At 45.8% G+C, this 22,770-nt stretch overlaps 1 protein-coding gene across 3 annotated transcripts in view; it reads left to right on the top strand.

Annotated features, from left to right (window-relative positions):
- Positions 1-22,770, top strand: part of NTRK3 (neurotrophic receptor tyrosine kinase 3) — a 217,933-nt gene that overhangs the window by 139,761 nt on the left and 55,402 nt on the right. Inside the window, exon 13 of one of the 3 annotated variants that reach the window (XM_040601976.1) lies at positions 6,637-9,333. The exons of the other annotated variants lie outside the window; for them this stretch is intronic. Within the exon in view, the coding sequence (XP_040457910.1) occupies positions 6,637-6,755 (119 nt within the window). The 3' untranslated portion in view covers positions 6,756-9,333. Of the gene's footprint in view, positions 1-6,636; positions 9,334-22,770 lie in introns of those variants that run through there. 3 annotated transcript variants of the gene reach the window in all.

The following is a 22,770-nucleotide window of genomic DNA, read 5'->3' as shown; positions in this document are numbered from 1 at the left end:
CTCTCTGGCTGAAAAAGAAGTTTGCAACAGGGCTTTTGCTGTCCTAACTCAGGGGCTTCCTTTGCTGGTTGGCTCTTTGATGTGGTGATCTGTGGTACCGGTGGATCAGCTGTACCGTAATTTGAATTAATCAGCAATTAAGGAACACGAGCCCAAACAGATTCTTTCCCAGTTGATATTCATTGCTGGGCAGATTAGTGAGTGGTTTCAATAACTCTGTGTAAAATGCTTAGGGTACTATCGCTATCTAAAGCAGCTGGGGAACAGAGGCGGTGTCAGAGGGACACGGATACCTGTCAGGCAAAGTAGAAATGAGAAGCTCTTGTAACGCTGTGTGCACAGTGTTTAAATTGACAGCACTCTGAGGGCTGACTTGGAAAAAAAAAAAAGAAAATAAATTAAAAATTGACAAAAGAATGTATTTGAAAACCAAAGTGATGAAAATGATGTATTACTTGTTGGGATGGGATTTTTCATGCCAGGTCCTGCGGGCTTTGTGGAGTGCAGAGGCAGAGGGAGTGCACGGTGGTGAGAAATGGGGACTTGCGGAGGCAGTGACATGCGGCTGTTCCTCCAGGCGGTGAGAATTGCAGAGAAGGTTCCTGGATGCAGTGGTACAAGCACACAGAGGGGCTGAGGCAGGGCAACAGCTTTGCAATGCCCAGGATGTCAGCTACCACCACACTCCCGGGCATTTTGCAGACACTTTCCCTGCGTCTTGTTCTCATGGCTGATGTACAAACCCTGAGAGTTTTGCCACGCACCTTTTCACAGCCTTGGGTGTTGGAAGGGACAAAACGGCCATCCTCTTTGCTCAGGTACCTTCTCTCTGACCCAGTATGATTTGAATGAGGCAGAGACTAAGCTCTGCGTGCTGTGGGTGAAACTGCTGGGTGCCCAGTCCTTTCCCCTTCCCTGGTCCTCTTACAAGTAATTTCACATACTCTGGCTTCAATCTAATGAAAACAAAACCGATGAGGCCCAACTGATCTGGCTGCTTTCCATCATGCAGTGGGCCTCTGAGTGGCTTTAAATAGCCGCACCTCTGTGTAGGCTGGAGAGAAGCATTGGCTGTGCCTCTGGACAGGCAGGGTACCTTTGACTCAAGTCACAGGGCATCTCAGACCTGAAAATAGCCTTTTTATTTTGTCCTTGGTCTTAAATAGATATTTCTTTTTTTCCTTCTTTTTTTTATTTATTTTTTATTTTTTATTTTTTATTTTTTATTTTATACCCTGGTAAGAGCTTTCTTACTTTGGGGCTTTTCCTAAGGGGGATCAGTGGGGAATCTTGGAGCTCTGCCTCCTGAGCTATCAGGCTACATCATTTAGTATCTTGGAACTACTCCATCCACAAAAGAGTTCCAGAGAAAACAAACTTGTCATCCTGGCTAATATGGACATGACCCACATTAACGGCGGCAACAGTAGAAATGCAATGGATACTGGAATTCCTCCGACCAGAGGTTTAATGACTCTTACATATTCTTAGAGTTCACTGCATGGAAAGCTGTGAATGCTGCCCTTTTCTCAAGGAACACTGTTCAGCTGTTGAGTGCCTGCAGTATTCTCCTACCCCTTCCCCTGCTCCAGTTAAACACGAGGGAAATTTGTGTGGAAATGGGATCTTCTGGGCCCATTTTCTTCTGCTGTTTCTCTTGCTCTCAGCCCGTCTCTTCCCTTTCTTGCCCTCAAAAACACATGCAGTGTTGTGATCCCCTGCTCGTGATTTTGGGTTGTGGAGAAGATGAAGGCGCCACAAACTGTAGCTAGAACTCCATCTAGCACGTTCCCAGAATGTTTCCAGTGATGTCAAGTCTCATTGACTAAAGTGGGAGACTCATGCCTGAGGTTAAACCATGGAAAATGAACAAAGATACAAGGTGAGCTGCTGTGGAGGGGGATAAAGACCCTGTTTACATGGAGCCTTTCTGTGAATCTTAAAAGAAGTTATCTACTTGAAGACCTGCTTGAGGTCTGTGTATTGGTGTGAAATTCATCTGTGGGATGAATTTTCTTGCGGTTCTCCATTGTGGTCAGTAGTGTTGGGCTGGTGTAAGTTAGGAGGTCTATGCTCTTTGTACTTTACCTTGGATGGTGCAGGAGATGACGTGCCTATCTGCAGCTGAGAGCACCAGGGAGAGCCTCATGGTGTGCTTCTGCTGAGCTTCTGTGACTTGCTTTGTCGTGGCAAGTGAGGCCTCAGGCTGGGTTGCATCTCACAGTGCTATATGTTGGAGGGGGGAGGGGGGGAAAAAAAAAAAAAAAAAGAGGGCTTTGTATCATGGCCCTGCAGATGAACCCATCCATGACAGAAAACCTGGATTGCTGTGTTGCTTTCCCCTCGGATATAGACATATCAGTCCTGGCTTTGACTAGACGGATGGCTGTTTCCTTCACTCTGGATGCGGGCCAGGCTTGATGGTTTTCATGCCGCCTTTGATGCTATTCATACTTCATATCTGTGCATAGAGAAAGATAAAATGTACACTGTTGTTGGAGTCTCCTATTGCTTTTCCTTTATATCATAAATTCTGCTGTAACACAGAAGAGAGATCAAAGCTCCGTTGCCTGATGTGGGCTGTGTGGATAGCAGTGTTATGTTTGGCCAGCTCATTGCCCCTAATTTGCTATTTTTATTTAACCCATTTTTGCCAGGTGTTGTGTGGCACCCTGTTGCTTTTCTCATCCATTCCCACAGCAATTTCTGCTGATGTTTTAGAAGCAGTTTCCGCTCTTGCTGTAGTGGATGGGGCTGCTGTGAGGAGTTCTGCATTGCTTTCTGCGTCGTTCCCTCACCTCCCGCTTGTCACCCACCCTGCTGCTCTTCTCAGGTGACCTGGTGCAGCCCCGGATCTCAAAAACCCTAGAAGCATGGTATATTTGAATGGCTGCAATTTTACCAGAAGGCAAACAATGAAGGCGAGGTGAAATGATATGGTTTTTCTCCTTAGTCTTGCTTTCAGTCAGTGGAGGAGGGGTGTTCCTTGCAGGGCACTGTCTGTAGGCTGGTTGGGTATGTGCATGGGGCAGCATGGCTGAGGTCTGCTAGCCAGGGTGTTGGGAAACGCAAGACAGCTCTGGAGGACTAAGTGGATGGCCAGGGTTGAGAACAAAACCCGATTGCATGGTTTGGTTGCCTTTAATTTTCTTGTCCTTTCATTGCCACATCCTTCCAGCCTGCTTAGAGAAATGCCCCATCTGCCCCCTCCATCTCAGGCTATTAAAGCTGCACAGCAAATCCGAGCTCATTCCTCCTTCCCTATTCTCCAACACTCTCCATACATTTATTCCACTACCATACCATGGCTATTAGTAGAGAAAGTAGAATGTTTTAATTTAAAAAGTGGTCTCACTAGAACAAGGAGAAGCACAAACTTTAATCTGTCAGACCCTTCCCAATTTTGTAGGTCTTTGGAGATGCTTGTGATTTCAGTCTGCACGGTGGGGTTTTTACCTCCTTAGTGTTTTCAGGCTTGTATATTGTGGTTTCCCTCCAAATCTACAACCAATGTCAAAGATAGTATTTCTCCTCCCAATTTCCAGCTAGCACTGACAAATGTGAAACTCCACAAAAGGGATTTTTTTTAAATTTCTCCAACTCCTTCAAAGGTGGTGAACACTTTTTTCCTTTTTTTTTATTTTTTTATTTTTTTATTTTTTTCTTTCTGGGGAAAATGAAAAAGTAAAACAAACCCTTCCCATTCTTTAAGGAATTTCCAAGCTAGTTTTTCAGGAGCTAATAGTTTTGATGGTAGGAAGATGAGATTTGTCATAGCAGCATCTGAACTCTGAACCTGTTGAGATTCACCCATTTTAACCCTGGACATCTCAGTGAACTTCATCCATCTCACATCTGACAGTGAAGACATAAACCTAGCAAGAGCCTTGTTGGTTTCTGCTCCATACAAGAGAATGGGGTTGAAGGTAGCAGAACAATGTGGGAGACAACAGTGAGGAAAGAGAGAAAACCAGTCAGGAGAGAAGGATGTGTTTTTTTCAGATTCTTTGGGAACTTTAATAAATCAGGAGGAGAGGATGCCAAAATGACCGATGCTGCATTGCTTTTCCAAGTCCAGTGGTATGTGTGTTCAGCCCCTAAGCTTCAGAAACATAGGCTGTCCTCCTGCCACATTCCTCATCGTCCCTCAGTCACAACTGCGTGCCAGTTATGGGGTAACCCTTGCTGCAGTCCCATTCTGCAAAGACCCTGCTGTCACAGGAGAGCCCTGCAGCTGGGATTCACAGCATAGTGCTGTCAACAAAGAGCAAAGCCCTTGGCATCCCCAGCCTTTTGTCTTGCTAGTCTTTTTGCATGTCCCTTTGCTGAGGCAGTGTGTCCCCGGTGGGTTTTTAGGTCTGTTGGATGTGGTCTGGCAGAAGTAGAATTGCCTTAATTTAGCAAAGCTTCGAAATGCAAAGAAAATAAAGCAGACAGGAGTGCTCCTTGGAGATACTTGGTATTGTTGAGTATAGACTTTCCCAGCTATCCTTTGGTGGCCATAAAATATATTTATATTATGAAAATCAAAACACGATAAATAGTGACATTCAGGGATGCCATGTTTACTTGTCTCCCAGTGACTCTGGTAAGAAATAGACTTAGTTTACATACGCGTTTCCAAGTATCAGCACTTTAAACTCTGAGAGTTGAGCTAGGCTCTTTCTCAGTACTAATGATATTTCAATACTTGGAATTTGCCTATGAATTTTGTTTATGACACATGAACTGAAGCTGAGCCTGGCTTACTCTCCCATGTGGATCAGTCCTTCAGGGCTACTGAGAATAACAGATTATTTTCCCCAAAAAAAGTTCAAACAGTTCCAAACCAAACAAACAGATTTTGTCTGCATCCTCAGGTTCATCAAAAGAAGCATGGAATAAGATAGTGCAGGGAATAGAGATAAAAGAAAAAATAGAAGAAATAGGGGTAAAAAAATAGTCTTCTGGCTAGTGTGGATTCGGTGTGAGAAAGTTTCTGTTCCTAGTCTAGTGGAAGGCACCTTTCCTATCGAGATAAATTCAAGGGCATCCAAGCTGCTCCTTGCTGTTCTAGTGATGCCAGATTTAGGCTAACTTACCTGATTTTTTCAGGATCCTGTGACTGTATGAGGAGCAGGAGCATTCTCCAGAACTTAGAGCAATTGTGTAGCCAAGGCATCCCAGTAATTTTTCTGGAAAAACCCTTTGGGCCATGAGAAGCTTGGACAGATTAGAACAATCCCTAGGATCCTGCCATGCATGTCTTGGTCCTGACAGCTTGGTGGATCTGTTACTTGGGATTTTGGTGAGCTGGTGTAGAAGCCTCTTATGTCCACATACTATAACTGAGCTAAGAGCAACTTCAGTCTTAGCAGCTACCTTTAATGGGCTATGCCTACTCCTGCCATGTCTCCAGTCCATTGAGATGACCTCAGTTGTAGAAATACTGTTATAAATGGGTGTCTCAGAAAGTAATATGAAAATGATGAGCTGACACCTGAAGATAAATGCATGGGTCTTTTCTGCAAGAACTTGCAGGATTTAGCACAAAAGATGATAGAAAACAGGGGTTTAAGTCAAGAAGAAGGGAAACGTAGGCTAAACGTAGTCAGGTTGTGTCCTAACAGTGAACCAGAATGTGCCCTCCTTCAGTCAGACCTTGAGGAGAGCGCTGTGGGACTGGATGTCTCAGCAGAAGGATTGCCTCCTGGAGCTGACATCCAGCTCTCCGCAGCAGGTTTGCTCCCTCCAGTCCAGAGACGTGTTCTCTGGTAAGTCCTGAATATTTGCATGTATTTAGCTTCAGAGACTAATGTTCATCTTTAATAGTAATTAACATCTAATAATTTCTGTACTAGAAATATGCTAATAGTAGGTTTCCCTGCCTGAGGCATCCCAAGGCAGGAGCATTATGATGAGATGGTTAATACAGCCCTTGAAAATGTTGTATTTGCCCAGTAATTTCGTTGGGACTGAAGAAGGAACATGCCTGTGTTCTCTGTTCCACTTAGTTTTCCTTTTCATGTGGCCAGTATTTCTGGCAAATCCTAAACCTTCAGAAACCTTAAAGAGGTGGGGTTGCATAAGGAGAAGATGGCTCCAGTATGCAGGTTTCGGTGCAGATGGGACAGCTGGGGCAAAGGACGTCTATGGGGCTATGAGAGCCAGGTCTCCCCAGCCTTGCAGCAGTTCTCCTGGCTTCAGACATGTTGAGTCAGGCTAAATACATCGTGAGAGAAAAGTAGGTGTAGGAAGGATTCTCAGTTTTCCTCACTCCCTGACTAGGGGAAAGATGGACTAGGTAGGGATTAGGACTTTTCCACCCCTGGTTAGTGGGAACCTCTAGAAAAGAGTTGTTCCCAGTTCTCTGTCCAGACCGCTTGCATGCCACTTGTCCTCGGAGCACTTGTGCCTGCACACGCCACGTGAAATAATTGCCTGTTCTTATGGAAAGACAGAGTGAGGTAGCCCGGCCCAGAAAGGGCGTTTTGGCTTTAATTTAATAGCAGCCATTTGCTGGTTATTCATTTGGTTCTTTTTTAATAATTACATGTGTGTCGATATCTCTCTCTTTTTTTCTAGTTTTGCTCTTTTTTGTTTTTTCGTTTACTTTATTTTGCTTTTTTCTTTTTTCTGTTTTTTTTTCCCCTTTAGGTTTCAGAGAAATTATGTTGAATCCAATAAGCCTCCCTGGACATTCCAAACCTCTTAACCAAGGCATTTATGTTGAGGATGTCAGTGTTTATTTCAGCAAAGGACGTCATGGCTTTTAAAACTCCTTAAAAGTCCCTGTTCTGATGTCAAGTTTATAGGCTGTGCCCTCAAAATGGTGGGAAGCAGTAAGCGTGGTCTGTATGGATTGAGGTCTCCTCCTAATAGGACTCTACAGCCCTGCCTGTACACACGTTAAAGCCAACTGAAACTGTGGTTTTCTGTCACCAGATAACAGGGTTGTTCTTTTCCTCCAATGGTCGCTGTGTTCGTTAAATATTCCTGCAAGGCACAACAGCAGCAATGAGAGCAAATAAAGAGAATTAAAACCCAATTGAAAGGAGTCATCCTAATAACACCGTAAATAATTGTACTTTTGCTTTAAAATAAAACACAAAACAAAACCAACCAAGCCAACCAAACTGACATCTTTAGTCATGTCCTCCCTGCTTGGAGTTTTCCTTGTAAGCTTGTGTCTTCGCAACACCCAGTGAATGCCGCCATCACCTCTTACGTGGCACCGCCATGGGAGGTCTCCCAGAGCGAGCCGAGGCAGGGAGCCTGGAAGCAACTAAAGCAGAACGAAGACTTTTGGTAAGAACAAAGGCAGCCCCGCTCCCAGTTCTTGCACAGAAAATAATGTTGGAAGGAATAATGGAAAGAAAAACAAAACAAAACAAAACCATCTTACTTCTCTGACAGGAAGAGAATGTGGTTATCTTTGAAGTGCACATATTCTAGGAGGCTTTTTTTGTTTGTCTGTCTGTGTGTGTTAGAGCGGCTCGTTGGATCTGACTATATTGTTGTCGTACTCTGGTCTCTCCCTGCTGCTTGAATGATGAGCTTTATCTGAGGAGTTGCCTGGACTTCCCGCATGGATGGAGAATCCATCGCGCAGGAGGGTCTGTGTCCTTGCCAGGACTAGGGCAGTAAGCAAAGTGGAAAAGCCTATCAGACGCACGCAGGTCCCAGTTGCTGGGCCTTTTCCAGCCCCCTTTAGCTCTCCCCTGTATTCCCACCCAGCTAGAGGTTGATTGTAACCCAGTCACATACCCAGAACCATCAGCTTGAGGCTGACTGGGTGAAGGAGAGGAAAAATAAGTATTCTGTTGCTTCTTCTCTGGCATAAACAGGAATATCGATCCTGTTCTCCGGCCGATATTTATATTCTCTCCCCACCCTCCCATCCCACTTTTGTCTTACTTCATCCAAAGCCTCTCAGATGGAAAAGTAAACCCTTTGATCCTGTCCTCAAGAGAAGCCTGCTGCCCTTGCGGCAACTTGCAGGGCTTTCCTTGGACTCTCTGGGCATCACGTGTACGGGAAATACAGATTTGCTCACACGTATCAGTGATAACCTATAAGCAAGGCAGATTTTCTCTAGAGGAAAAAAAAAACCTTCCAAAAGCTTCAGGTGTGGCCAGATCCTTTTCTGAGAGGAGTACTGAACCAGGAGCTCGCTCACCAGCCACTCAGCTTTGCTTGCCTTCTTGGTGGCCCGAGACGACCTTATCACATCAGGGATATCTGTAAATCACCAGCCCTGAAAGGTTGCTGCCACTGGAAAGTGTCACGGTCCCCCACCGCCAGAACTGGGCAGAAGCCTCAGAATGGGATGTTCTGCTTCATCCTGCCTTTACAGGTGACCGGCGTGAACCACCCTGGAGATTGCCAGGAGGTTTTGTTACCAGCTTTCCCGTAGGGATGTCCCTGGGAATGTTCCATTCTCTTGCTTCTTCTCCTGGTTCGCTCACATAAAAAGGTAAAGTGCAATAGAAGAGTACAGGAGAAATGGTAGCAGATTGCTTTAAGTTAACGGACATGCCTTAGGGGGGCATCTGCATTAGGACAAGGAGGCCTGGCTCAGGTTGGATGGTTTCAGAAACCATGACCAAAACTCCCAACAATGTTTCCTGCCCGCATCGGAGCTGGAAATGCAAGAGGTGCACCGCCAGAGAGGACCTGCGGCCATGTGTTATTGACGCCTCAATTCTGCAGATTCACAGAGTGTGGAGGAGCTCCAGAAAGCGTGTGAATCACTGGGTGCTTGTCTGAACTGAATTTCCCCATCTCCTGGAAGTCGCCCACCTGATCTGGGGATGTCTTGTCTGTCTGAACTGTCTCCTCTCCCTAGCACTGTTCAGGGGACTCTGCTCTCAACTGTGTGTATCAGTCGTAGAGATACATCCGTGGGCCTGGACCAGAAGCCTATATCCAAACACCCTAGCAGAGGAAGGGTTGAATTTTGCAGCTCAGGTCCATCTCTGCTTAGAAGAAATCCTCCGGACCGTACAGCATAATTTAAAGCAGTTCTCCCCACTGTGATCGATGTCTCAATTTAACACCAATTAAAGTCTCTGGTTCCTCACTGCTGAAAACAAAAGCCAGTCATGGCCGTTTGCGATTGGTGGCTTTAAGTAGCAAGTCTAAGGATGTTTTTTTAAAAAAATTTATTTTATTTTTAATTATTGTAAATCATTACCTCATTTTCTGTCAATGAGACTCCTCCATCTTTGAGCATTCTTATCTTGCCATAACTATCATCCTGTGCTAATGGGAAATGGGATGGTCCCTTTTCACAGAGACTATAGGGGTGTTCAATGTCTAGTTTCTTAATAAACACTTTATTTTCTAACGAAACAGCTGCATCAGGCCTCTTCTTTGAAGACAAAATAAATAAAAGTTCAGAATGACACGTCCTATAGTCTACTTCTTCATGAGATGGTCCATGTGTGGGGAGTCTGTTTGGTTTGGTTCTTCGGGGTGTGCGGAGGGTGGGGTTTACAGCTGTGATGTGAACGCTGCTGAGGTGTAGCTCTTGCTTCTGTAGTTCTCATCAGGCACAAAGATGTTTTCTTGCCTGAGAGCTTAGCTGATGACTAACTCAGTTGATAACCTGTTGTTTCTTGTAACTCAAAACGGTCATGTTCTCAGGAACAAGGCGGTACTGCTGGGAGATGGTGTCATGATTTGCCAAGACATGTTTCTACACTTGGTGGAAGGAGTTTTATCAGGAGTCTTATCTCTCAGGGACCTTGACACTAAACAATTGTTCTGGCTGCTGTGCTTTTGTTTCAGGACATGCTGTTGCTGCAGGTCTCCCTGCTCAGCTGTGCAAATTGCTCTCCTGTTGGGTGTTGGACTGTTGTCCCTTCATCAGGGACATTTAGCTTCCTACTAAGCTAGCAAGGATGCGTTTGATGTAAAGGCAGTGGGGTACAGGTGAGTGCCGCAGTCGAGTTCCTCATCAGAAGTTGATGTAAGGCTGGTTGCTCCAGGAAGAGAGAGGAACGACTTCAGCATGCAGGGCTCAGCATGAGGATGTGTCTTAGAGGCTGTGGCTTAGTATTGTTAACAGGAGATGTCATTTATGTGACTTAAAGCTGCTGTGCCAACCTGCAGATGACTGAGCATGAGGCTGGGGGTGTGTTTGAGCTGATACTGGTGGATGGTGCTGGAACCCTCTTAGAAAACCTGGTGAGAGTTTTGATGAGCAAAATAGAAACATGTTTTCCAGCATCCTTCTGTTCCTGTAACTTCCTGGCATGACTTTCAAGCAAATGTCTCAAAATCATGCTATGATTGAATTTCTGCATGCTATTCCCTTCTAATGAGCGTGCCTCTAGAAGTGATCGGGTATTGTGGTTCACAGTTTCAGGTGATGGCTGAGATCTTTACCTTTCCAAGGATGTCTGTGATGCCTGAGACAAATGGTTGTCTCCTGACATACAACCTTATGTACGGGATGGACAGCTGAGCTACACCAGATTTCATTCCTACTTCCCTTTCCTTTCTGAGGTGCGGGAAACATGGGTGGTGGAAGCTCTGCCTTTTCCTCCACACTACTCCAGGGTCTGTTCCCAGGTTTCACAGCACAGAAGCATTGCGAATGGAGTTGATTAGCCAGTTGCTTAGGCTGCTGGTATGGCCAGCCTTAGTTCATTTTGCTTTGTATTTCAGGGCAACTGATTCCTCACACAAAAGTTCCCACAATGTTTGTGCTGCTGCCAGTTCCCAAGGGGCTAGCTTAACTGTGCCCATGGGCTCTGACATGCATTGCAGAGGGGTAGGGCGCTTGTTTCTCCTTGTGCTTGCTTGGTTGCCTCTGTTACCTGATGTACCCGTGTGAAGGCTCCATGCTCTTCGGGACAGCTGGACGGTGAGTTGATACTGTTGTCCTGCTCTCCCTCCCCACACTGGCTTCAAATGACTCTTGAGCTGTTTATGCAGCTTATTACTGAAGGAGCTTGGGATACTGGTTTGGTAGGGTGCAGGCACCGGTATGTATCAACTCCTCCTGAAAATCACAACCCTGCCTTCTCGGTTCTTGTAGACTGTGGAGCCTACATGTGAACAAGTAGACAAGCTAAGTTTTCTTTTCTTGTGGTTTGACTCTAAAAAGATGGACTCATATTTATTTTAGTTCATGCCTGGAATGAGCGTGATGGACATTGTATGATTCTGGCACAATATGTCTCTGCACGATGGAAATAATGCATGGCCCAGTGGGACCTTGGACTTGCTGCAGGCGAGTGTTTGATGTATGTGATGCTGTAGGTCATGACCAGGGTATATTGAGTCTCCATAGCTGCTTATTCAGGTTGCACCGGCTGAGTCTCCATGCCCTTTGCTGCTCTTTTGTTTACTTAGATGTGCTTTTAAGGGGTCAGCCCTTCTTTCCCGAGAAAGAAGCTGGAACTTCCTTTGAAGGTAGTGGTTTTCTGTACCGCCAGGTTTTTGGCCTTTGCAGCGTGTGTCTGTGCTCCGCTGTCCAGGGAGGCAGGGGCAGAAGTCCCAGGAGCTGTGGACAGTCAGAGGAGGGTGCTTCTGCTGTTTCAGCAAACTGCATCACCACTCTGCTCTGATTTGTACCCAGAACAAGCTGCAGATCCTCAGGGTTAAGCCCTGGCATTAGCAGAGGATAAAGAGGCCTAGGTACAGTAGTAAAGCTAAAAACCACAGGTCTGGAGGAGCGACAGGAAGAGAGCATGCAAGAAATCAATGCTGGGTGACTTCATTTTTGCTTAATGCTTAAACTGGTGCGGTTTATGCAGTAAGTCAAAGAGTCCTTATTAACTGTGTATTTACCAGTGCCTGCAGAGCCTGAACAGATGGCAGAAAAGTTTATCGAGCTGCAGGGAAGTGCATACGGTCACTTTGAAGGGGAAAGAGTATGACAGGAGACAGGCACACACAGAGCTGGAAAAGGTGCTTTACCTGTTGAAGCAACAACATGTCTTCCTTTGCTGTTGTGATATATTTTGCTTTGCCTGTATCATTTGTGGTTTGTTTGATGTCCTCCCCAACTCTTCTCATAACAGGCAGGCTCCTTGGTGGTACCAGCTTGGGTCCACGCTGTGGGGGACCACACAGGTACCGCTTTGTCTTGACCCCTAAAAAACAACATAGGAAACCCAATGGTAAATATATGTTAATTTGCCCAGTGTAGCTTCCTTTGTTTTTCTCATAAACTGGCATGTGGGGAAGACACAGAGGGGCTAGGGGTGCAGATAAATGCCTTTCTGCTTCTGCTTGGACTCAGTTTGGTTGTGTCAGTTCCTGATGTCGTTCTTCAGTTCTGAATTTCACCTTCTTGGAGACACCACTGGAGTTTTGGGGGTTGTCTGTTTTCCTTGTTGGGATTTGGTAATTGGTTCCCGGAGAAGTGGTAAGTTGCCTGTTCTTACTGAAACCAGTACAGCAATTCAAGAGAGTGTTAACTGACTTTTGCCAAACAGCACTGTGAGGTGGAGTCCAGGCTCAGTTTGTCAAGTTAAGAGCTAGAATAAATCCCAACCCACACTCGCAGCCCCGGTAAATAAATGTGGGATGATTCCTTTCCGAAGAAAAGATGATGGTCTCTCCAGCAGTAAAGCAGAGTGCAAGTACAAGACAACTACATTTGAACTTTGATACTAATTTTGAACTTTTGAGTGCAGCTGCTGACTAATCAGCAGGAATAAATTTTGGTTGTTCTCTACAAAGCAGAGGGATTCATTCCAAGTGCTGGTTAAATTATTTGCTCTGCTGTTAGTGAGTCATTTGTGACTTGTGCCCAATTCCTGCAGATGAGTTGACTTTTTGTAAGGATTTGCCTATGATTTCAGACTATTAGGCTTTTTTCCTCCAAGGGTTTGCTTCAGATATTCACGTTGTGTGACGCGCTGATTGGTGCTGCGTTTGCTCTCACGATGGGTGAATGAATGTTTCAGACAGGCAGCCAGAAATGTAATATACAGAGACGTTCTTTGGTAATCTGGTATTTGGGGTTGTCCTTAACCCCATGTTTCTGTTTCATATCCTGGGACTGGTACCACCCCACCAGGTCTGTTTGCAGGCAAGAAAAACTGCTGTTCCCCAGGCTTTTGGAGTAGTTAAGAGCTTGTTTTCAGAGCAAGTAGCCTTCATGGCTCCAGCCTGAATTTTGGGAGCAGCCCATGTCTGATCTGTATGTTGGTCTCCACTCGCTGATGAAGCGCAGCCGCTGCTGGAGGTCAGCCTCTTTCATGAGAAATCAGAAAGAGCCAGACTGGAGTCACATTAGGCTCGGTAAACTGCCAGGATGTCTGAATAAGCTAATCGTGGCCAGGTCATCATTATCTTAAGTGAGTCAGAGATGTGTCCAGGCTGTTTATTAAGATAATTGGGAGAGGGATGGAGGAATGTTTGCAGTCTGTGGACTAGGCTGGTGAGGTGGTGGAGTGTATCGCAACATCTTAAACGAGAGAGAAGGCACTCATGGTTTGGAAAGTTGATGTTCTACACATGTCCAGGGGCTGGTCCTGCTGGGATTCAGTCCTGGTGCCGGTAACGGGGATGTAGGGTGGCATCGTGATAATGCTGTATGCACATTTCAGACACCACCAATGTGAGCTCATCTTGCCAGGCTAAAGAGTTGTACCTCTGCTCAGATTTCCTCATGAGGCCTTTTTGCCTGGTAATTTTAGAGATATTCTGGGTCTTGTATTTTGCTGCATCAGTGCCAAGCAATATTTTGGGACAACAGGAGCAGCTGTGCACAGTCGCTCCTTCCTTGGTAGTGCCTGGTCCAGTCCCCCATGGACTGCTGGAGGTGGCTGCAGGTTTGCTTTGTGTCTCCTGAGACACATTGGTTCATCAGCTGGTGCCAGAGGGGGCTGGAAGTTTAAGGGTGTTTAAGCTCCAGTCATACACCCAGCACTGCTAGAGCAACTCCAGCGGTACACATCCCCCAAAGCCATCACATCTCACAATGCACAGACATTGCAGGTGACTGAGAAGGGACTCACTTAAAGGCAGGTAAGTGCCATTTTTCTCCTTCCGGGGAGCTAATGTGTGTAATATGCTGAATTCAGACCTCTAGCCGGAATTATTTTGATGGATCTGTTCTAAATGCATAAAGGATAACTGACTGCATTAGACAGTATCAGTGAGAAACTGTCAGTCCCTGCTCAGGAGCTAGCAGGGGCTCTTCTGGCTGGAAATGCTGCAGATCTGGCACTGTGTGAGTGGAACACCAGAAGAAACAGTGCTGCTGGAGACTGGGGTTAACACCCACCGTTACTCCTGTTTGACCGCCTGGGTCAGGGCTGATGGCTGGAGGATGCAGCTGGGGTGCCAGCAGGCATGGCAGAGCTGTGAGAGGTGTTCGGCATGGCTCTTTGCTTCTTTAGAAAGCTTGGGAGCACAGAACTGCAAGGGTGACTACTTGATGATAATGCCAGTCTCTCATTTTCATCAACAGTAAGCAAAAAAGGCTCTGATGTGCCTTAACCCTTCTGGCTGGTGCCAGCAGAGAGTGCATTACAGACGGATCACCTCTTTTGCAGCCATATGAAACACTTGCCACGCAATCCCAACAGAGGATCTGTATAGCCACAGCTTCAGAAGAAGGCAGCAAAGTCCCTGACAGTGCATGTTGGATGAAAATACTGTCCTGTGACTAGACTGAAAGTTCAGTTTAATCCTGTTAACCTCAGAGGGGACTCCTGGGAGTTGGGTACTGTTCTGTGTAGGTCCTTAAGCTCCTCTGCATGACTGTAATGTGTGAAGCATCTAATGTTGTGCCAAATTTCGTTCCCTGGATTCAGGGTGGTGGTCTGAGCCTCAAAGAAAATGAGCCGATTGATATCAATAGCAGTCTTACAAGGGAAGAAGAATTCCTCTTGCCAAAAAAAACCCAGAATTGCCCTTAGGAGATAAAGACTCCTGAGCCTAAAAGGTATCGTCAGGTACACCCAAATGGGTAAGGATCGACTATGTCCCTTCTAGAAGATCTCTAAGACTCCAAAAAGCAAGGAAACGTGGCGACCATGAGCTGTAGATACAGCATAGAATGAAACCTGGCTCTGATCCTGAAAGGGCCACTGAAAGCAAATGGGCTGCACAGGAATCCCTTGATGAGTGATCTCTTGAAGGGATGGTTCAACTTTTTGGGGCATGTCTGTGCCATTAGTTTATAGCACTGTGAAGCTTATGTTTGCCAGCTACCTGAGCTGTTGGCCTGCCAGCACAGGGAGGGCGGCGTCCCATAGCTTGCTGCACACGAGCCACGGAGGACTTTGCTGCCAAGCCTGTTCTGCCTGAGACCCTCCATCTTTTGCCTGTGTTTTTGCCTGTGCTTCCTTCTGAGTAAGGACAAATCCTCATGGGCTTGGAGCTTTCACCAGATCTTACCCAGGCCCATGCCCAGGTTCCCCAACAAGAAACCAGAGGATGGCCATCTCTTCAGTTGGAAAGGAGGTAACTTTGACATAACATCCTTGGAATTGCCTGAAGTGATGCTCTTGTCTGGAGAAGTAAGTACGTGTTCACTGGTCATGGTGCAGGGATGTATGTATGTATGTTTCTGTTTGTATGCATAGTAGCAATCAAATACTGATGGTGGGAAGGTGGTGTTGGATTTTCAAGGGAAGAGACATGATCATTAAATGTGATCTACTGTCCAAGGCAGAGAGCTGGAAGCTGGGATGGTAAAGTCTTCAGTGGATTAGGCTGTGACATAGAGGTAAGTTTTTGCTGTACTTCCCCATCTGTAATCCTGCATAAATGATTTAAGTCCCCCACAGCACACTGATGGTATCTGTACACTCCGGCTGCTAGGGATGGAAGAGAAGAGCCTAGCTCTGAGCTGATCCTGGGTATGATTCAAGAAAACAATTCTTGAGACACTCAGCAGCAAGCATGTCCCTGTGTCACAGAGACTGAGCTGGGATCTCCCACAGAGCTCAGCTTCAAGCTCAGAGCAGCTTCTGGGTTGGGAAAGAAGTGGGGAGCTACAAGGGTTCTTCCCCAAGGGACATCCCAGCCCAAGTGCAGGCATCACACATGCTGCTCTCTGCACCCTCACAACTCCCTGAATAAAGACTCTTTGTTCTAGGAGATATAGATTATATATATTTTAAGGCTCCGTGAATTATTCATCACCCAAAGATGAAACTGAGCATCAGAGCTAAGGAAAGGCTGAGGGCGTGAGGCGAGGAACCTTCCATTATTTATTGTACTAAATCTTGACCTGGTTGCACCTTCTCTTTGCAATCCTGCCTTTGCTTTGGGAAGCACTCTTTTCTCCTAAAAATATGAAGTACTCTGCTACTTTCTGTAGGTAATTGTAGCGATAACCTAATCAACTGCTTCCCTTGTTGTGCAGCTTGATGATTGGCCTTTAAAGGAGTAAAGGGTATGTCCTAGTGAGCCTGTGAGAGCACAGTGGGGCTGCCAGGGACACGTTAGGTCGGATGGAGAATGAAGAAGTCCTTGGTATGCTCTGGGATCAAGCAGGGGTGAAGGCTTAACCATCTGGGTCTGGCAAACAGGAGCAGGGGCAAATGTAATTGAGTGGTTTCGAAGGAAAGGCTGGCTGCTTTCTTGTTCAGCCAGGCACTTCCAGGCTCGGTGTGGCACAAGCCAGATGTGAATAAGGGCTCCTGCTCATTTGTGGTCACTTGGCGGTCAGCATGAAATGAGTTTGTGGGTGTCAGCCACATTCCTGGCAGCCAGATATCCATAGCACAGAACATGCCTATGGTTTCTTGGATGGAGGCAGATGCCAATGACTAAATTCAGTGTGTGGCTGCACGGCGCTGGTTTGTGGTATCCTGACCTCTTGGAAGAAAAAAATAGTTGACACAACCCATCTGAATGGAACCAGAACTCGTAGCCATAAAAGTGACAAGGGTGGAAGAGAGAGGGGTTTGTCGGTCGCTTTTTCTTTGTGTTTTTTTGTTTTGTTTTGTTTTGTTTGTTTGTTAGTTTGATTCTGTAATCAAAGAGAAGGGCTAAGAAGTTGAGCTTTCATTTTATAAGATCATAATTTTCTTTCTTATTTCAGTTGTATTGCAGTAAAAATTCAGGTATTGCTTGTCCTGATTAAATGGCAAAATGTTGTACCACAACAGCAGGAAACTATCATGTTGCTTTGTTATTGCCTTTTTAATTACTGTGACCAATTCATTGGCAAGAGTAATATTATTGCTAAGGGCTGGAAACACCTTCCCTTTCGATTGCTATATGGCCCCAGGGCTTGCAAGATGCAACTTTGGCAGTAAGGTGAGAGAAAGAGAACTTCATTTATTTGCCGCTCTTCATTTCTGCCAGCACAAGAGCTTATGAGGCCAGAGGCTAACCCGTGTCTAGTACGATCCAAGTTAAAAATAACTCCACTTCCACCCCGCTCCCTCAAAGGTTCTTTTTCACCCAGAACATTTCAGGGTGCTTCTTTGCCCAACAGCAGCAACAGCACGAGGGAGGAGGAGGCCAGTGGTGGGGTGAGGGTGGCAGGCACCCGTGGGGATGGGAGGAGGTTTCACCGTCAGAGCTGGCAGCTGATTGCTTGCAGCAAGCAAGCACTTTGGCATCCAAGAAGGCTGCTGCAAAAACTGAGAGAGAAATGATTTGGAAACGTGGTCTTTCTAAAGATTTTATTTTTTAATAAAGAAACCTTTCAGACCCCTTTTTAATTCATAATAAAGAGCAGGTTGAAAAGAAGGAGAGGGCAAATGAAGACAGTGAGGCTTGCTAACTTCCTTTAAAGTTGGAAGGTCACCTTTAAAAATGGATGAATGCAACGTTTGGAGGAAGCTCCAAGGCAGCAGGCCTGGGGTTCAGCACTAGAATAGGAGGCAGAATAAAGATGAAAAGAAGAATCCAGTTGGGATCTAGGAATAGCTGCAGAGCTGCAAGTCTCCGTGATGGGCTTGGGTGGAGGCGGTATTTCAGGGAGCTTCTCTGCCCGCTCTCTGAAAGCTGCTGTTGTGCGTGGTGATGTGCTGGGGGAAGTGAAGTCAGGTGCTGGATAGCCAGCTGGACTGTGCGGGAGCACATGGGTTGGTGGTATTGTTGTGGGTGTAAGCTAGAATTTGGGATAAAATTAAGGCATTGCCTGCCCATTCTGCATTCAGGGATGCGGAGTAACCCTAGAGGTATCTTGCCTGCTCTGGTTGTGTTTGTGCTGATTTTTCTCCTTTCCTGGGATGTGTCAGGGAGTGGGAGAAGAGAGATCACAGCATGAGTCCTGGTAATGACTCGCTGGTCAAAAAGCTTTTGGGCTGTGTTTGGGATGGTTTCCTGGCTCTCGCTACTTTGGTCCGCTTTGTGAGCTGGTGAAAGTCATGGTAGTGCCACTGTGTCATATGGAATTATGTGAATATATTCCCTTCTCCCTACCCCATCCAAATCAATATACTGGATGCTAAGATACAGCCATATACTTCACACTCCTTAGCCACGTGGTTCAGAAAGCAGGTATTTCCTCCCTTGAATACCCACACGACGAGGTATCACAAGGAAAGAAGCCCAACATTTGAAAAGATAACCCCCTTCCCCTGTTCAACACGGGGCTTTCTCCCCCATGCTCCCAGTGCCAGCCCTTCCCACCTTTCCTTGGAAACCACCAGATGCAGCCTGGCAGCTGCCTGGTCATGGAGCGAGCACGTGGCAGCTCTTTCCTCTTCTCTAACTGGATCATACAGCCTCTAGTCCAACAGGTTCCAGGTTTAGTCCCCAGATAAAGAGCCTGGGTAAGCACAGGGAAATTTGTGCCAGCCCCCGTTTCCCCCCAGCCCCTTGCAGTCAAGGCTGAAGGGTGAGATTGCTCCTGTGAAATTGTGTAATGAGTTGAGAGAGCAGGACTGCAAAGGAGAAAGGACTCTGATGCATCTGCAGTTAGTTTGTAAAGCTTTGGGATCTACTGGGAAATGCTGTCTGCGTGTTTTGTCTTGCTGTGTTCTTTCCCTTTTTCTGTATCTGTCCTGTTTGAAGGTTTTTAGAGCACTTTTACAACTGGTAGTCAACAAGAGTCGCTAAGGGCATAATTCAGAGGCCATTTTCAGGAAGGGAAACTGAGGCAAGTGTGCTGCCTTCCCCAGGCTATTGCTGTTCATACAGAAGCACAGGGAGTGCATGGCCAGGCAGGGAACAGGGTGCCAGGGGGAGAATGGTGATGGTGACCAGAGAAACCTCTGGCCCTAGCCCTGGTCTCAGCTGTGTCTGCCCTGGGCAGAAGTTCCCTATGACAGGGAATGAAACGATATTTCTTAACAGTTCACCTAAGAACTGAATTCATTTCATATTTAAGCACTTGCCTGTCTTTCCCACTGAGCCAAAGTGCAGGGGCATCAGACACATGCTATCTATTGCTTATTAAGTGGTTTAACAAGCCCAGCTAATTACAATGTACTCAAGGATTTTGTAGCTTATGAAAGCAGTCCCTGTTTGTTTGTGTCAGTGCTTTAATACATTAATACACCAATTAAACCTCGGGGTGTGTGCATGCCCACACAGCTTAACATATAGGAAGGCTTGTTGATGTCTTTCATATCAACTGGGGTTCCTCTGGCTATTTCAGCCCCAGCTCTGAAGGGATGCTTGTGGTTTTACGCTCAACCTTGTCGCCGAAGGGACACACATCCCCTACATAAAAACATAGTTCTGTTCCCCCAGAAGTGCATTGTTTTACAAGACTCTGGCAGACATGGGCACTCTCTGTCATTAAGGTTTCCTTCTCTCCGACAAGCCTGGGAGAGTTTCTCGGTGTTTATTTCCATCTCGGTGCTGATGATACAGGCAATTTGTGCATGAAAGTGTTGTCTTCTCTCCCTCAATTAGTCCCGAGGGGTCACCAGTGGGAGCGTGCTGTCTGCAACATTTGCACTTGTTTGTAAAGGGCCGGGTGCATTCGTTAAGCCACATGGGTAACGAGCAATAATCAGTGCACAAGGCACCCAGCATGAGTCAGTGCAGGGATGGGACTGGAGCAGGCGGTGAGGGTCAGAGGTAAAAGCCTCCTTCAGTGCACTTACGGTTCAGTGAAAAGAAGGCAGTCGTGGGGGGAGGAGAAGGCTTTCGAAATGACAGATTAAAGGAAACTGAGCAGCTGTAATAAATACACTTGAAACTGAAGAGCATCTAGGATGCAGTGATTATATTCCCTGCAGAGCTGAAGTGCTGAGGAGGGTCTGCAGAAAGGGCAGCCGTACAAAACCACTGGCCTTTCGGCGGGCAGGCTTACAGGGAATGCAAAATGAGTTGAAGAAAGCTGGCTGGGCTTTAATGCAAGTCTGAGAGATACAGTTGGGAAGGCTGCCCTAAACATTCAGTCTAGTAAAAATAGACAATAAAAGACAGAATGAAAGGACTGATGTATGCCAGGCTGGCGAAGCAAGAGATAGACTGTGATGGGGCACTGCTGAAGTATCACAGTGAAAGGAGAGGACAGGAAGAAGAAAGCAGAAGAAAACAGAGGGATGGAAAGCAGCAGCCATAGAGGATGCTGAGGGTGTGTTTCAGACAGCAAGGTCCTTTTGCATGTAAGTATCTCCGAGTGACAAAGAAACTGGCCTCACAGCAAAGAGGTGCTTGGAGTTTTGAGAACAGTGAGCTCGTACGGCTGATAGAGAGGAGAAAGTGCTTATCTTGAGAGTGATATATATGCAGAACTTAGACTGATGACAGAGAACAAAAGCCAGCTTGTATCAGCGATACGAGGAGAGAAGCAATATTAAATATTTTTCATCTGCTAAAATCACATCCTACTTTATAGAAGATGAAGGGAAATATCTCCCCATATCAGTGACCAGCTGTTCAAGGGCATGGGACAAGGTGAACATCCTCTGCAGATGGAGAGGACGTCCTGTAACGTACACACCTGTAGACATGCAGAAGACTCACCAAGCTCTTCACTGACGTTTTAAATTGCCCATCTAAAATGGGGCAGATGGATGAGAGTTGGAAGGTGGTGGACATAATGGGGACAAGAGACAGACCAGGAAGTTTAATGTTTGCTCTGGGAAAATCTTGGAAATCTTCTTACACTTTAAGGGATGTTATGGGAGAACACCTGGAAAAGCAACACTCTGTGAAGACCGAAGTTACGTGGCTTGAAGTAGTGAGAGGTCGCACTAAAGTAATCTGCTGGCATTCCCTGAGGAACTAACTGCCACTATATATAAGGGAAATTCAGTGGATATAATACAGTGAGATTTTCAGCAAGTATTTGACAAGGACCAGCATCAGAGATTAATGACTGGGGGTAGAAGCATTGGTGTAGAATTTAAAATGAAAGCCTACGTAGGAATCTGCCCTAAAAGCAAGAGACAGAAAGGAGTTATTGCTGAAAGTGTTTCCAGTTGGAAAGAGGTTGAAAGTGATGTGTCTTGGAGGTCAGTCTTAATCATCTGTGTTTTTCATGATGTCTGCTAACGATCTGCAAGGAGACGCTGAAAGCAGAAGCCAGAGTCATCCCTGCTGTGACACCATGGATGCGAGTGATTTTTCACCAGTGCTGACTGTGGCCAAGGTCCCACACGTGCCCAGTGCCTCTCCTGATTTGGGGTGTGTTTGAGAGAGGAATCCCAAGCAAGAGAAGAGATGCAGAGAGAGGGAGAGGGGAGCTCTTTGATCGTCCTGCAATACTGTGAGCAGCACTGGGAATATACCCATGCCGGAGGAGACATGGCTTGGGGAGACAGCAATTTATGCCGTGGAGACACAGCACTATCTATCAAGAAAGGATAAATGCAGCGGGCTGGACACCATAGGAATCTTTTCCTTCATTGAACTCCTTCCAGAAATGAAGATGTGATTTTGAACAGCCTGGTAATTATTTTTTTCCTTCATTATTTTTTTATTTTGTCTGCTTTCTCTACAATTCCAGATTCTAGTCTGGAAACCTCAGATGACTCAATGTGAGCTCTGTTTACAGGAGAATTGCACCCTGGCTGTGTAAATGCAAGAAGTCTGAGTGAAGTTTTGAACTTTGGGTGCTCATCTGCACTCAGATATTGATCTGGGTAGGTTGGCCTATTACCTGCTTGAAAATTCTGCCCTGGAAAAAGGTTAAGGGACTTGATTTAAACTCTGATTGATAAAGAAAAGACATCAAGGTGACCTTCATAATACAAGCTGAATTTGGGGTCACTTTCCAAGCTCAGATTGCAATAATGGAGCAGGATTTGCAGGCAGACTGATGGATTAGATTAATGGAAACTGGCTTCTGATTCTTCCGTGTTACCATCCCAGTATCTGATGCAGGCTCTCCAATAAAAGACAGTTCAGGAAAGCAACTTATATACTCTTGTTCAAGACATTTTCCAATTAAATGAGACCTGTCCTAAGCTAGTGAGGAGAAACAGATAATGGCATATCAGACATCTTTCCACCATTATACCCCACTCTGTGCTCTGCAGCATCACTCACATATATTCATCTACAAATAGTGATTGCCAGCTTTGGGAGGTCCTTTTTATGCCTTTGCATCCTCAGCTAACTGCAAAACATTATTTCCCTTTCCCTCCTTTCTTAGCAATCTTGCTCATTTTGGTACTTTCCACTGGCAGTATGTTCTTGCTGTAAAACTTCAGTATACACATTTAAATTTAAGCTGTTAAGCCATATATGATATATATATAAAATTATATATATATAATCTTGGGTTTGTAGCTGAAGATCTAGTAGTTTGCCTTCCCAATGTGTCTTGAATACCAACTTAGCAATCATCCGGTCCTCACACATAGTTCAGTTAAAGCTGAACATGCACCTTTTCACCATCTGCAATTAATCATGTCTTCTGAGGCTACCAGCACTGCAGAATGTTTTCTCAAG

This window comes from Falco naumanni, chromosome 7 (assembly GCF_017639655.2).
Source record: "Falco naumanni isolate bFalNau1 chromosome 7, bFalNau1.pat, whole genome shotgun sequence".
Lineage (NCBI taxonomy): Eukaryota > Metazoa > Chordata > Aves > Falconiformes > Falconidae > Falco > Falco naumanni.
Note: the sequence above shows the minus strand (reverse complement) of the source record. Positions and strands in the feature narration are given on the sequence as shown.